This window comes from Muscardinus avellanarius (genome assembly GCF_963383645.1).
Source record: "Muscardinus avellanarius genome assembly, chromosome: 11".
Lineage (NCBI taxonomy): Eukaryota > Metazoa > Chordata > Mammalia > Rodentia > Gliridae > Muscardinus > Muscardinus avellanarius.
The window spans coordinates 52,413,123-52,428,388 of NC_137797.1; the positions used below are offsets into that span (position 1 = coordinate 52,413,123).

Here is a 15,266-nt window from a genome sequence, read left to right on the forward strand (position 1 = left end):
CCTTAGTGGGACCCTTTCATGAAGTCTCTACCCTCGCAGAAAGGAAGCAGGCGGGTTGAATGGAAGGCTGGTTAAGTGAACAGAGACTGTTTATACCACATTCTTTCCTAAAATCTGAACTCTCCAAGGTTTCATATTCAAAGGCTTAATTCTCAAGTCTCAAAATGAGGAAGGGAGGAAGGTTTTTACATAAAACATGAATGTTTGAGACATTTATATTAAGGTTGGGAAGAATTAATTTGAATAATATTTGGCATAAGTCTGCTGTTACAGAGGCACCACATATCCGCCCTCAAAAAAGGATTTTGTTTAACTCCCTCTGGAATTTCATCTGTTTACTTCAGCATTTTAAACACTATTTTACTTCTTGCTTTATTATGTTTCTAAGATTTTTATGTACCCTCTTCCATTAAGAACTTGTGATTGGCCGGGCGTGGTGGCGCACGCTTGTAATCCCTGCGCTTGGGAGGTGGAGGCAGGAGGATCGCGCTGGTTCAGAGCCAGCCTCACTGGCTTAAGAGACCCTGTTTCCAAACTAAATATATATATATATATATATATATATATATATATATATATATATATATATATCAGGTCTGGGAATGTAGCCCAGAGGTAGAAGGAACCCCAGTACCACCAAAAAAAAAAAGAACTTGTGATTGCTGGGCATGGTGACTCACGCTTGTTATCCCAGCACTTGGGAGTCTGAGACAGAAGGATCACACAGGTTCAAAGCCAGCCTCAGCTACATAGTGAGGCTCTCAGCAACTTAGAGAGACCCTGTTTCCAAATAAAGTATAAAATAGATCTGGGAGTATAGCCCAGAGGTAGAAAAACCCCTGGGTTCTGCCCTCAGAACCACACACACAAAAAAAAGAACTTGTGATTTGTTGTGGAATATTAAGGCAAACAGGAAATACCTTGGTTACACACTTATTTCCCTAAAGTAGTAATGATTTTTTTATTTTTATTTTATTTTATTTTTTGGTGGTACTGGGGTTCCTAGAAGCCCTTCTACCTCCGGGCTACACTCCCAGACCTATTTTATATCATTTATTTGGAAACAAGGTCTCTTCAGCCAGCGAGGCTGGCTTCGAACCTGCGCGATCCTCCTGTCTCTGCCTCCCAAGCACGAGGTTTACAAGCGTGCGCCACCACGCCTGGTGATTTTATTGTTTTTTAATGGCATAGATTTTTCTTTAATTTAAAAAGTAATAATGGGGGGAAGGAAATGGGGTGAGAATTGGGTAAGAGCTAATTAGGTGATATGTGCATGTATACCTCTATCATTAAGATGTATGACTACAATGCACCAATAAAACATTTAAAAGTAAAAAATTAAAATAGGAGATAAAAAATAAAATGTGATAATAGAAAAGTGGGAGGAAGCTGGGTGTGGTGGCGCACACTTGTAATTCTGGCATTTGGGGGGCCAAGAAGAGGATCGCCGTTCTTGGACAGCCTCAGTTACTACTTAGTGAGGCCCTTTGCAACTCAGTGAGACCTTATTTCAAAATAAAGAATAAAAAATAGGGCTGGAGGTGTCACTCAGAAGTAGAATGCCCCTGGGTTCCAACCCCAGTACTGAAAAAAAAAAAAAAAAGAAAAGATGAAAACCTCTCCCTCTTCTCTTTCTATTTATCTCAGCCCCCATGCCCTCTTCTAATTACTAGCCTTTAGCTTTTTTTCTTGTGTGTTTGTGTGTGATGCTGGGAATGGAACCTGGGAGCCTTTTACCTCCAGGCTATACCCACAGACCTATTTTATTTTTTACTTGGAAACAGGGTCTCACTAAGTTGCTGCGGCTGGCTTTGAACTTATCATCCTCCTGTCTCAGCCTCCCAAGTACTGGGATTACAAGCATGCACCACCACGTCCAGCTAGCCTTTACCATTCATATTCTCTGCCCACACTTTCACAAGTGCTTAATCTAGTTCTACTGTTAACTGAATCCTGACTCAAGCCTAGCCTTGTAATGACAACCTCTTTGCTAAGTGGCCTTCGGTTGGGTGAACTTCATCGTCGGCTCCTGGCCTGAGCCCTTGTGTGCTGGAGAATGCAGGTGAAGAGAGAGATTCGTGGTTAGAAGAGCGTGGGGAAGCCAGGCGTGGTGGCGCACGCTTGTAATCCCAGCATTCGGGAGGCTGAGATCGGAGGATCTCGGTTCTTGGACAGCCTCAGCTACTTAGTGAGGCCCTCTGCAACTTAGTGAGAGCCCGTTTCAAAATAAAGAATAAAAAATAAGGCAGGGGGTGTAGCTCAGAGGTCGAAAGCCCCTGGGTTCCATCCCCAGACCCGCAAAAAAAATTTTCAAAAACAAAAAAGAAGAGCTGGGGATTTCCTGTCTACTTGACTTGGTTTTTTCTTTTTCGGAGGAGAGCATCCTAACCACCATTTAGAAACTTAAGAAACTGCAGGAGACTCCTGCAGTTACTTCCTGCTCCTCTGCCTGTTTCTCTCCTACGCCCTCTGCTGAGAAAGCACCTTCAGCCAATTGCACTTTCCCATTTGAAGGCTCTGCTGAGGTCTCCTCTCACACTGCCTTTGGGAAAACCAGGGACCAAAACAGCATTACTCCTGGCATTGGAAACCCAATGCGGGCATATGTGACTTTTTTGTTATTAGCTAATAGGAGTGTTTTCTAGTGACCATTTTAACTTGTAAAAACAAAAACGAAGGTAGTGGAGAAGAAGATATTTAAAATAAATAGTAAGCTGGAGTTGGTGGCATACACCTGTAACCCCAGTACTCGGGAGGCTGAGACAGGAGGATGGTAGGTTTACAGCCAGCCTCCGCAATTTAGGAACTCTCAGCAACTTAGCAAGACCCTGTTTCAAAATTAAAAGAATAAAAAGGTCTGGGGGTGTCACTCAGAGGTAGAATACCCTTAGTTTTAATCCCCAGTACCAAAAAAAAAAAAAAAAGTAAAATGAACAGGAAAAAATTAAAGTCAGAATTGAATATATTTCCGGTCTGAATTTTATGGCTACCTCTGAATACATAATTGACATATCCCAAATTTCGAAGTCCCCATTTCAGTCATTCTATGCTCCTTGGGATAACAAATGTATAAAATGCAGTACTTAGAAGGCTGAGACAGGAGGATTGCAAGTTTGCAGCCAACCTCAGCTACTTAGGCTCACCGCAACTTAATGAGACCCTGTTTCAAAATAAGGAATATAAAATAGGGCTGGGGGTGTAGCTCAGAAGTAGAATGCCCTGGGAGCCAGGCGTGGTGGTGCACGCTTGTAATCCCTGCGCTTGGGAGGCGGAGACAAGAGGATCGCGCAAGTTCGAAGCCAGCCGTGCTGGCTTAAAGAGACCCTGTTTCCAAATTTAAAAAGTATAAAAATAGGTCTGGGAGCATAGCCCGGAGGTAGAAGGGCTTCCAGGAACCCCAGTACCACCACCAAAAAAAAAAAAAAAAAAAAAAAAAAAGTAGAATGCCCTGGGTTCCATCCCTAGAACTGCAATAAATAAATAAATAGTTTGTCAACACCCCCACTTGCCAGACTGTCCGTGTGCTTGAGAAACAGCGTCTTTCAAAATTGGTTTTAGTCTAAAATATTATGTGCAGAGGCCACTGCTGGAGACTCGTGCCCTGGAGACTGTTTTCCTCCTTGTCTGACATAACATCACCCCCTTTCTCTCCCGCAACACAGACCGTCGGGCGAGAACTGCTGCTCCATCTCATCGACCATCTCGTAAGCAGCCATGGAAAAGACCCTGAAATCACGAATCTAATCAACAGTACCCGGATACACATCATGCCTTCAATGAACCCAGATGGCTTCGAAGCTGTCAAAAAGCCCGACTGTTTTTACAGTAATGGAAGGTAAATACAGACTGGTTCAACTTGAGTTAAAGCAAGGTACGAGCCAGGCGTGGTGGTGCGCTCCAGTAATCCTGGAACTAGGGAGGCTAAGAAAGGAGTATCTTATGTTTGAAGCGAGCCTTCGTAACTTTGTGAGACCTTGTTTTCAAATAAAAAAATAAAATAGGGCTGGAGGTATAGCTCAGAGGTAGAATGCCCCCGGGTTCCATCCCCAGTATCGCAAAAAAAAAAAAAAAAAAGTCTTGTAGTTTTTTTTTTTATAAACAGTTTATTTTGTTTAATGCTGCCTCAGAAGATTTAGAATTTCTAAAGTGCTTAATATAAAGCCGGGCGTGGTGGCGCACGCTTGTAATCCCCGCGCTTGGGAGGCTGAGACAGGAGGATCGCACAGGTTCGAAGCCAGCCTCAGCTACTTAGTGAGGCTCTCGGCAACTTAGTGAGACCCTGTTTCCAAATAAATATAAAATAGGGCTGGGAGTATAGCCCAGAGGTAGAAAGCCGCTGGGTTCCACCCCCAGTACCACCAAAAATAATAATAATAAATAATAAATAATAAAAATAAAGTGCTTAATATACATTTGTGTTGTGCAATTTATAAATTTTTTCTCTTTACCAAAAACAAAATCTTACCACTGGATTCCCATCCATTTTAGGTTTTTGTAGCATCCTTACACATGACAATTCCACTTTTCAGAAATTCATCTGTATAGTTTGTTCACTGTTAGTTTTGTTCTCAATTGCTAGATAAGGAACCATCCCAGACTTTGGTGACTTAAAACAACAGCCTTTTGTGGGGGAGGGGGGATACTGGCGATGGAATCCAGAGGCACTCTACCCCTGAGCTCCACCCCCAGCCCTATTTATTTTTTATTTGGAAACAGAGTCTCACTAAATGCCGAGGGCCTCGCTGAGTTGCTGAGGCTGGCCTCAGACCTACAACCCTCCTGTCTCAGCCTCCCAAGTACTGGAATCACAGGTACGCACCACCAGGCCTGGCTAAACAACAGCCTTTAAGTGTACACTTGGCTCTGTAAATCAGGAGCTGGGGCAGGGCGGGAAGGCCAGCCTCTGTGCCTCATCTGGAGCCTCTGCTCAGATCTGCCCAACACAGCCATGTGTGTCTGGGATCTCATCCTGGCTGTCACCCGGGCTCTTCATTTCTCCATGTGGACTTTCCATGTGGCTGCCTTCATGGTCTTGGGAGCGTTCCCAGAGCTGAAGTCCCGGAATGCAAGCACTTCCCAACCTCTGCTCGTATCACAATAGCAGTAGTGTCCCACTGGTGAGAGCGGGTCACACCAGAGAGGACCACAGAATGTGAGTGCTGGCTGTGGTTCATTGGAGGCCACAGGTGCATTCACTTTTGGGGAAATACCTGCAACTTAAGCCAGGGTCTGGGTGCTGCAAGGATTGACTCCTTCACACACCATTCAATGAATCCTAAAAATATATATATATATATTTCTTTTAAAGGGAAAATTATAACCACTATGACCTGAATAGAAATTTCCCAGATGCTTTTCAACACAATAATGTAACAAGGCAGCCCGAAACTCTGGCCATCATGAAGTGGCTGAAAACGGAGACGTTTGTGCTCTCAGCAAACCTCCACGGTGGCGCCCTGGTGGCCAGTTACCCCTTTGATAATGGCGTTCAAGGTAAGCCAACGCGGTCCCTCCGTGGCATTCCAGACCATGCTGTGCCTCTGAGCAAGGATGAGCTCTCCTCCTGCCTCTACTTCTGTGGCAGAGCCAGGAGCCTCAGCTTCCCAATCCCTAAGCGCTCCTTGCTGTAATTCTTCCCTGTGTTTTGGGAGACGGGGTGCTGGGGATGGAACCCAGGGGCAGTCTACCTCTGAGCTACACCTCCAGCCCTTTTTACTTTTTATTCTGTGTGTGTGAGTGTGTGTGTGTGTGTGTGGTATTGGGGGTGGAACCCAGGGGCTTTCTACCTCCAAGCTACACTCTCAGACCTATTTTATACTTTATTTGGAAACAAGGTCTCACTAAGTTGCTGAGAGCCTCACTAAGTAGCTGAGGCTGGCTTTGAACCTGTGCGATCCTCCTGTCTCAGCCTCCCAAGCCCGGGGATTACAAGCGTGCGCCACCACGCCCGGCGTTTATTTTTTATTTTGAAACAGGGTCCCATTAGGTTGCTGAGAATCTCCCTCTGTTGCTGGGGCTGTCGTCAAGCCTGCAATCCTCCTGTCTCAGCCTCCTAAGTACTAGGATTCCAGGTGTGTGGCACCATGCCTGGCTTCTTTCTGTAATTCTTAAATGGTGGGTGGGTACTGTGGCTGAAAAGACAGCCTGTAACTTGATATTCATCAGTGAAGGAGTAAAATCAGATTTGGAGGATCTCACAAGAGGCTACATGGCTAAAAGGAAATAAATCTGGAACAATTTGCTTTTCTTTACTATCATGAGAATGGCAACTGCTGGCTCCTCTCAAAATTCTGGAATGAGTATATACAAAGATTTAAAATACTACAGTGGCTTTCTTCAACCCCTGCAATACCTCAGGAAAGTTTACTGATCTCCAGAAATTAAAAAGAGTGACTCAAAAGATATTTAACTTTAGTGACTAAGAAGACATTTCATTTTTAAGCAGGTTTGGGAGGAGTTTGGGTATGTATTTGACTGATTTTTTGAGACATCATCTTTTCTATGTTCAGTTTTTAAAAATATGAAAGAAAAGCCAGGTATGGTTGTGCACACCTGTAATCTCATTACTTGGGAGGCTGAGACTGGAGGGTTGCAGGTTTGAGACCAGCCTCGGCAACTTAATGATGCCCTCAAGCAATCTCTTGAACCTTTCAAAACTTTATTTTAAAATAAAAAATAATCCGGGAGTGGTGGTACATGCTTGTAATCCCCGCACTTGGGAGGCAGAGACAGGAGGATCACACAGGTTCAAAGCCAGCCTCCCTGGCTTAAGAGACCCTGTTTCCAAAAATAAAAATATAAAAATATATAGGTTTGGGAGCGTAGCCCGGAGGTAGAAGGGTCTCATCCCCAGTACCACAAAAAATAAATAAATATTTTTAAAAACTTAAAAAATAAAAAGGAATGGGAGTGTAGTTCAGAGGTAGAATTCCTCTGGGTTTAATCTCCATTAGGAAGGGAGGGAGAAGGGGAGTGGAAGAGAAGGGACAGGAAAGGAAGGGAAAAAGAAAAAGAGAGAAAGAAAAGAAAAAGAAGTGGTGAAAAGGAGTGCAGGGAACCTTCATAGAAGTGGCAGATCTCCCGCTGGGGCGGTGAGAGCATCTGTTCACGATGTGATTGTAATTGGCTAATACGGGGCGGTTTATTTCCTCCTGTCAGAAGTCACCTGAAAGGCCTCCATTTCTCTTTCCAATACAGCAACCGGAACACTGCTCTCCCGAAGCCTGACCCCTGACGATGACGTCTTTCAACATCTCGCACATACCTACGCTTCGAGAAATCCCAACATGACCAAAGGAGATCAGTGTAAAAATAAGATGGACTTTCCTAATGGGGTGACAAACGGCTACTCGTGGTATCCGCTCCAAGGTGAGCGTCTCTTCTTCTCCTCCATCTTCCTTACGGCCCGCACCTGGGGCGGCCCACATTCTCACTGCTATAGTCCAGAACAACTGACCACACAACCTCGAGGAAGGAGCATTTACTCAGAGTTTTTGGAGATTTGGGGGCTCCGTCCATCTGAGCTGGGGTGTGTGGAGCTCAGGGCGTAGGAGCATGGAATCAGAGAGAGAAAGAGCAGGTCTTCACATCATGGAGGCTAGACGCAGAGAGTAAACAAGCAAGAGCACATCCCTCAAGCCACCGCCCAGGGACCTGCCTTCTCCAGCTGCCCCCCGCCAGCCTAGGTGACCACCCAGTTAGTCCACTGTCATGGGCTTATCTCCTGGTGAGATTACAACTCTCATGACTTAATTATATCAGTTCTGAATATTAATACATGAGCTCTTCAGAGGGAACGCTATATCTAACCATAACAGGCTGGCTGCTTTACTTTGATGTAACAGTTGTCAATGGACCAGTGGCCACAGGGTGGTCCCTCAGTCACGGCCCTGTTGACCAGCGTGACAGGAGCAGGGGAGGTAGGTAACTGATAGTCTGAGAGTTGTTCAGGCCTGTCCCTCACTGCCCAAAGCCTCCTTCATCCACTCAGACTTTTATTCAATATCTGCCAACTGTGAGCCAGGAACCGTACTACCAAAGAGGTTCAAACAGGACCAGACCTTACTCTCTGGTTTAATACAAATATATAAATGATTGTGGAATGACAGTAGGAGAGGGATTTAGAAAAGATACAGTGTGCCGTCATAGTGTGAAGCCAGAAAACAGCGTGGAGTTGAGAAGAGCCCGGAGAAGCGTAAAGCTTCCGTCTGCCTAACAGGGACGGCTGCTCAGTTCTGCCGATCATCACCACCGGGCAGTGGAGAGCCAATCTTGCCAGACCCTCGTCTATAAAGAAGCTCAAGGTCCCAAAGAAGCTTCACAGCCAGCCTCAGTTACTTAGGGAGGCCCTCTGCAACTCAGTGAGACCCTGTTTCAAAATAAAGAATAAGAAATAGGAGCCGGGCGTGGTGGTGCACGCTTGTAACCCCAGCATTTGGGAGGCTGAGACTGGAGGATCGTGGTTCGCGGACAGCCTCAGCTACTTAGTGAGACCCGTGCAATTCAGTGAGACCGGGTTTCAAAATAAAAAACTGAAAAATAGGGCAGAGGGAGTAGCTCAGAGATAGAATGCTCCTGGGTTCCATCCCTAGTACTGGAAAAAAAAAAATCACAAAGAAGTGCTATGGTTTTGTTTTGTTTTATTTTATTTTATTTATGTGTGTGTGTGTGTGTGTGTGTGTGTGTGTGTGTGTGCGCGCGCTGGGGACTGCACCAGGAACACTTTCCCTCTGAACTACACCCCCAGCCCAACTTTATTTTTATTTTGAAACAGGGTCTCACTAGGTTGCTGAGGCTGTCCTTGAACCTGCCATCCTCCTGTCTCAGTCTCCCAAGTACTGGGATTACAGGTGTGCACCACGACACCTGACTGCACCATGATTTTAAAACTACAGGGGTCAACAAAGGGGCCTTTTGGGCAAGACACAGAAGATGGGCTCCTCCAGTTTTCTACTCTTGGAATAGGATGGCCAGCAAGGCAGGAGATGGATTTCCATGTATGACAGGATACTCATGGGAAAGAATAATGCAAAAAGAAGCCCAAGGGTGTCTGAGAACCCCTAACTAGTCTGGGCTGAGATATACTAGGAGGAATAAAAGGTGGACAGAAAAGCCGGGCGTGGAGGCACACGCTTGTAATCCCTGCGCTTGGGAGACGGAGACAGGAGGATCGTGCAGGCTCGAAGCCAGCCGCGCTTTCTTAAGAGACCTTGTTTCCAAATAAAATATTAAAAAAAAAATAGGTCTGGGGGTGTAGCCTGGAGGTAGAAGGGTTCCATCCCCAATACCACCAAAAAAAAAAAAAAAAAAAAAAAAAAAAAGGTGGACAGAAAGCACTCCCTTCCAGCTTGGCGGGCCCTCTGCGTTTCTGGATGCAGGCCACCCCCAAAGGTGCCTCCCCCCAGTTGTCACTTTGGATGCATGGGCTGTCAGAGATCTTGTACAAGCTGGTACTTTTGTGGCTGGGCGGCTCGCTGCCAGTGTTCCAGACCATGTAAACAAGCAGAGATCACGATGGAGGCAGGCAGGCAGCGGGTGCACCTAGACACCGGGACACACCAGACTTCTGTCCAAGACAAACCGCCAGCCGGGGGCTCCGGCCTAGTCCTGTTCTTCCCTCTTCACCGCTAGGAAGAGTCTCTCCTGCCCAGTGCAGAGCTGCCCTTCATGTTCAGTCAGTAATTTTTAAGACCAATTCACATGCATAGGAAATTAGCTAAAAACCCACAATGGCTGCTGGAAACTGTTCCCAAGTGTGTACATGTGAGCTGTGCCTCCTTCTCAGAAACAAAGCAGGCAGGCCAGCTGCCCTGAGGAGCTCGGAGCAGCGCTCCTGGCCCCTGCGGGTTCTGTTTGCTGGGCCTGAATGGCTGTGCCACTCTCTGCTCCTTGACTCTGTGGTGCACACCCGTTTTATCTTTTTGTTGGCTTTGCTTTGTTTTTTGGTACTAGGGGCTGAACCCAGAGGTTCTTCTACCTTCTAGAAACACCCCAGCCCTTTTTATTTTTTTATTTTGAAACAGGGTCTCCTTACATTTCTGAGGGCCTTGCTAAGTTGCTGACGCTGGCCTCAACCCTTGTCTCAGCCTCCCAAATACTGGGATTACAGGTGGGTGTCACCACACCCTGCTCTGTTTGCCTTTTAAATTCTATCTAAGACATAGCCAGGCAGCCAAGGGCGCTTTGTCTTGTTTTCTTCCTCCTCTTCCCCCTCCTCCTTCTCCCCTCCTTCTGTGTGTGTGTGTGTGTGTGTGTGTGTGTGTGTGTGTGTGTGTGTGTGTGTGAGCGCGCACGCGCGCGCATATATGAGTGTGTGAGAAAGAAAGAAAATGAGTTCTGAGAGAAAGATAAAATAAGGTAAGCAAAGCCGGGCACGGTGGCGCACACATGTAATCCTAGCATTTGGGAGGCTGAGACAGGAGGATCGCGTTTCGCAGGCAGCTCCAGATACTCAGTGAGGCCCTCTGCAACTCAGTGAGACCCTGTTTCAAAATAAGAAATAAAAAATAGGGCAAGTAAAAGAAATAGAAAGGACAAGTGTCTTTCTTAGCTAGAATCTGGGCCTTAGTATTCTTATACTATTTTGATCATTTTCTTTAAACATTTTTTTTTTTTTTGCAGTACTGGGGGTGGAACCCAGGGGCATTCTACTTCCAAGTTACACCCCCAGCCCTATTCTTTTATTTTTTTATTTTGATACAGGGTCTCACTGAGTTGCAAAGGGCCTAAGTAGTAGCTGAGGTTGTCCTCGAACCGCAGTCCTCCTGTCTCAGCCTTCTGAATGCTGGGATTACAAGCGTGCACCACTATGCCTGGCTTAAACTTTTTTTCTACCTTAATACTTCCAAAATATCCTAAGGTAAATGAGAATATATATTTTCTTGGACATATATCAAGTGTAGCTAATTAAAATCTACTTCCTCTGGGCGTGTTAGCACACACTTGTAATCTCAGTACAGGAGTATTTCAGGTTTGCAGCTAGCCTCAGCTACTTAGGCCCTCCACAACTTAGTGAGACCCTGTTTCAAAATAAGGAATAAAAAATAGGGCTTGGGTATAGTAGGAGGTAGAATGCCCATAGGTTCAATCCTTAGTACTGAAAAACAACATTTTTTTTCTTTAAAGTTACTGTATTTCATCAAATTCACTTTATAATCCATTGATTATAAAAACAATATACCACTAGAGAAGAAAAAAAAACTGTTTTTTGTTAAGGGCATTTTGGTTTTCAGATATAAAATTTAAGACATAGTCCAGCACAGTGGTACACACACCTGTAATACTAGTACTTGGGAGGCTGAGCCAGGAGGATTGCAAGTTTGAGGCCAGTGTGTGGCCTCAGTGAGACTCCATTTCAAAATGAACAATAAAGTCAGGCGTGGTGGTGCACCCTTGTAATCCCAGCATTCGGGAGGCTGAGACAGGAGGATCGTGGTTTGCAGCCAGCCTCAGCTACTTAGTGAGGCCCTTTGCAACTAGGTGAGGCCCTGTTTCAAAATAAAGAAGGAAAAAATAGGGCTGGTGGTGTACCTCAGAGGTAGAATGCCCCTGGGTTCCATTCCCAGATCTGCAAATAATAATAATAACAATAAAAAGGGCTGGGGGTGTAGCTTAGAGGGAGAATGCCTCTGAGTTCAGTTCCTAGTACCCCCCCCCCCAGAAAAAGACAATATGAGCCGGGCATGGTGGCGCACGCTTGTAATCCCCGCGCTTGGGAGGCGGAGACAGGAGGATCGCGCAGGTTCGACAGGAGGATCGCGCAGGTTCGAAGCCAGCCGTGCTGGCGTAAGAGACCGTGTTTCAAAAATATAAAATAGGTCTGGGAGTGTAGCCCGGAGGAAGGAGGGCTTCCAGGAACCCCAGTACCACCAAAAAAAAAAAAAAGACAATATGAAATTATTTATTATAACCCTTTGAAAATAGGGTCCCTAGAGGTAAGCAATGGAAAGCAAAACATGAGCAGTGGCAGCCGCAGAAAACACAGGAGCCGGGTCTTCTTCCTCCGCAGTCAGTGGCCTCCTCTCCCTGACCCCCAGCAGCACCCTGGCGTAATAGGGAAGAGCTCAGGAGCTCAGGCAAGACAGCCAGGCCCCACTGCCGCCATCCCTGGGCGGGAATTCCTGGACACGCGCCAACACCTGTGGCCTCATTCCCTCCTCTGTCAAAAGGGGTAATAATTCCTGTGGGGAGTAAATGAACCAATACAAAGCACTTTGAACAGTGGCTAGCAACAGAGAACGCTAAGCAAATGCTGGCAGATAGGATTCCTGTAAAACTGTTGTGCTTAGCTTTCTATCATTGAGCTTATAAATGGTTTCTAGAAACATTCAAAGACAAGCTGGGTGTGGTGGTGCACGCCTGTAATCCCCACGCTTGGGAGGCTGAGACAAGAGGATCACACAGGTTCGAAGCCAGCCTCAGCTACTTAGTGAGGCTCTCAGCAACTTAGTGAGACCCTGTTTCCAAATAAAATATAAAAAAGGTCTGGGAGTAGAAAGCCTCTGGGTTCCAACCCCAGCACCACCAAAAAAAAAAAAAAAAAGAAAAGAAAAAAAAGAAATATTCAAAGTCCTCTTCTAGCCTGTATCCATTTAAGACGTAATTTAAAGAAGTGTAATGTGAATAGTTATTTTGTAATGTGGGACTTATAAAAGAACCCTCCCCCAACCCTGACTTAATTTCGATGCACACCTGAACTTCGGTCGGCTCTGATCCAGCTCCCGGTGTGGGAGTACTTAGCATGGCCTAGTCATGCCTGGGTAATAAAATGTCAGTCCCTGATTTTGCATGCTAATATGTCAAATTCATCTTTTCCTGTTTACATGTACTTTTCTTGCAACTGTCTCTTCCACTTGTCCCCAGAGTATGTGATACTTGGCTCCACTCCAACTTTAGCCCTTAACAAAAATTAAATATGCTTGTTTGTAGGTGGAATGCAAGATTACAACTACATCTGGGCCCAGTGTTTCGAAATCACACTGGAGCTGTCATGCTGTAAATATCCTCGTGAGGAAAAGCTTCCATACTTTTGGAATGATAACAAAGCCTCGTTAATTGAATATATAAAACAGGTGCATCTAGGTTTGTAAGACTTTTTTTGTTATTCCTTATTAACGCAAATTACTGCATCTGGCAGGATCTTTGGATTGAACATATGCGAGCCTTTATTTATGTGTTCCAAGTTCAGATTCATTTGCAATACCAGAACTAATGGTTAGAAATTCTCTCTATGAATATCTGCAGCGTTTGGGAAATGTAATGTTCATCCGTTCACAAAAGAGACAGCACAGTGTGTGTTAGGTTAATTTGGGGGCATAAAATTCCAGAGCACCTGTAATTATACATGTTGAATGGCCTGGAAATCTGGCAAAAAGATCAGGAAACCAGGCTGTTACTCTTTTATGTCATCTCCCAGTTAGAAGAAAGCCACGTTTGGTTATCCCTTGCCACACAGTATCACCCACAGAACATGGGATATTTTGCACCTTTTCCGGAATCGGGGGGCTGCTCTAACGCCACTGGCTTCAGCCCCAGCCTCTGCACCTCCCCAGTGGCCTGGCACTGAAAATCCCCAGTTTATTTTCTGAAGGCCTGACCAACCTGCATCACAGATGAGCAAAGTCTACAATGTAGCAGAAGAGCATTTTCTCTCAAACAGATGCAGCTTGCTCCCCAAGGGCTCTTGGGGCTGATTGGCAAGCCCCGTCCTCCAGTGTCTGGTTTTTAGTGGCACTTGAATTGTTAGCATCTTCCCAGGTGAAGCTGAATTTTTTATAATTTGTAATATTCATAGACAAACACTATTTGCGATAATGGGCTTGTGTGCAGTTCAAGTCCATAAACCAGTTGATGATTCTTGGGGCAGGTGTGGAACTGAACTTTTTTGTATTGCCAGCATTAAAGTTACATTTCTCAGCCGGGCGTGGTGGCGCACGGTACTTGGGAGGCTGAAACAGGAGAATTACGCAGGCTCGAAGCCAGCCTCAGCTACTTAGTGAGGCTCTCGGCAATAAAAATATAAAATAGGTCTGGGAGTGTAACCCACAGGTAGAAAGCCCCTGGGTTTCATCTCCAGTACCAATAAATAAATAAAGTTATATTTCTCCATTCAGAATGGCCAGGAGGAAGAAACATATAAGGAGCTGTCATAATAGTTACGCTACCACATTGACCCTAAGTGGAGGCTCTGTGCCTGTGTGTGTACGAGGAGGTTTCTGCAGGGACCTCCTGGATTTCCTGCATGCCTCACACTTTTTCCATGCTAAGAGTAGATAGGGAGGAGAGAACCGGACAGAGGCTGAGAACAAGGATATCAGGGCCCTCCCTTGGCTGCACACCCCTGAAACAGATGTCCCCACGCCCTTTCTCACCCAGGTCCCCAACCCAAGAAGAAGCAGATTATTGGTGAACTCACAGAGCTGTGTCTTATCATGGAGTCTTCCATGGACTAGGTTGATTTCCTAGGTAGGAATGTTACCAAATGTCACCTTTCTTTATCCACCAGCGTCTTAAGGGCTGTGAGCCTATCAGTGTATCTTTCTTCTTTATTACATCATCAGATCTGTCTAGTTTAGGAATCTACCATTTCATCCTCTACTACCTATGCGGCATGAGTGACCCTGGCCTTCTTACTTGCCCCCATATTGATCCTTTGGGGGGTTACTATTTATCCATCTCTGAACTTGCATCCTTCATCAGCATCAACACGAATATGATTTGAATAGTCACCTGAAAATGAAATATGTTCTTTGTAGCTGCATTGTCAGTTTCAGAATTTCAGTCTGTCCATAACAATTATTCACCATGCGCTGAGCTGAAGTGGGCCGCTGAGCGTCATGGTGACGGGATGCCACCAGGGAAGACGCTTTTGCAAACTGGCAGCAGACCACAGCGTAGCCATTATCAGTGTTCATCTGAAGGGCTCACAAGTCCATTTACACCAGGCTGCATGCAGTCTCTATCTGCGTGTCGTTCTAATCAGATGTGAACCACTCACTTAAAATTCATGTATACATTAGCATGTCAAACCTGCCCCCTTGTGGCTTAAGACAGACATTTTTTCCTAGTTTAATAATGAAAACATATTTCAAAATAGGATTATCATTACTTATTAGAAATTTTCTCTCTCCTTGGTGCCAAGTAGGGAGCCAAAGAATGTTTTTGTTTGTAGATGATGGTAGAAAACACCCCTCTATTGGTTTTGCCCTGGCTTAAGGAAATCACCGGTACTTGTCAAGCTGTGTTGCCTTTACGGGCTGTGCTAGGCC

General features: G+C 45.4%; 1 protein-coding gene across 1 annotated transcript in view; it reads left to right on the top strand.

Annotated features, from left to right (window-relative positions):
* CPM (carboxypeptidase M) overlaps positions 1 to 15,266 on the top strand; it is a gene marked incomplete at both ends in the record, with an annotated part of 85,916 nt that overhangs the window by 59,674 nt on the left and 10,976 nt on the right. The window contains 4 exons of the mRNA XM_080706364.1: positions 3,663 to 3,835; positions 5,309 to 5,493; positions 7,198 to 7,368; positions 12,928 to 13,080. Coding sequence (XP_080562490.1) covers positions 3,663 to 3,835; positions 5,309 to 5,493; positions 7,198 to 7,368; positions 12,928 to 13,080 — 682 coding nt within the window. The remainder of the gene's footprint in view (positions 1 to 3,662; positions 3,836 to 5,308; positions 5,494 to 7,197; positions 7,369 to 12,927; positions 13,081 to 15,266) is intronic.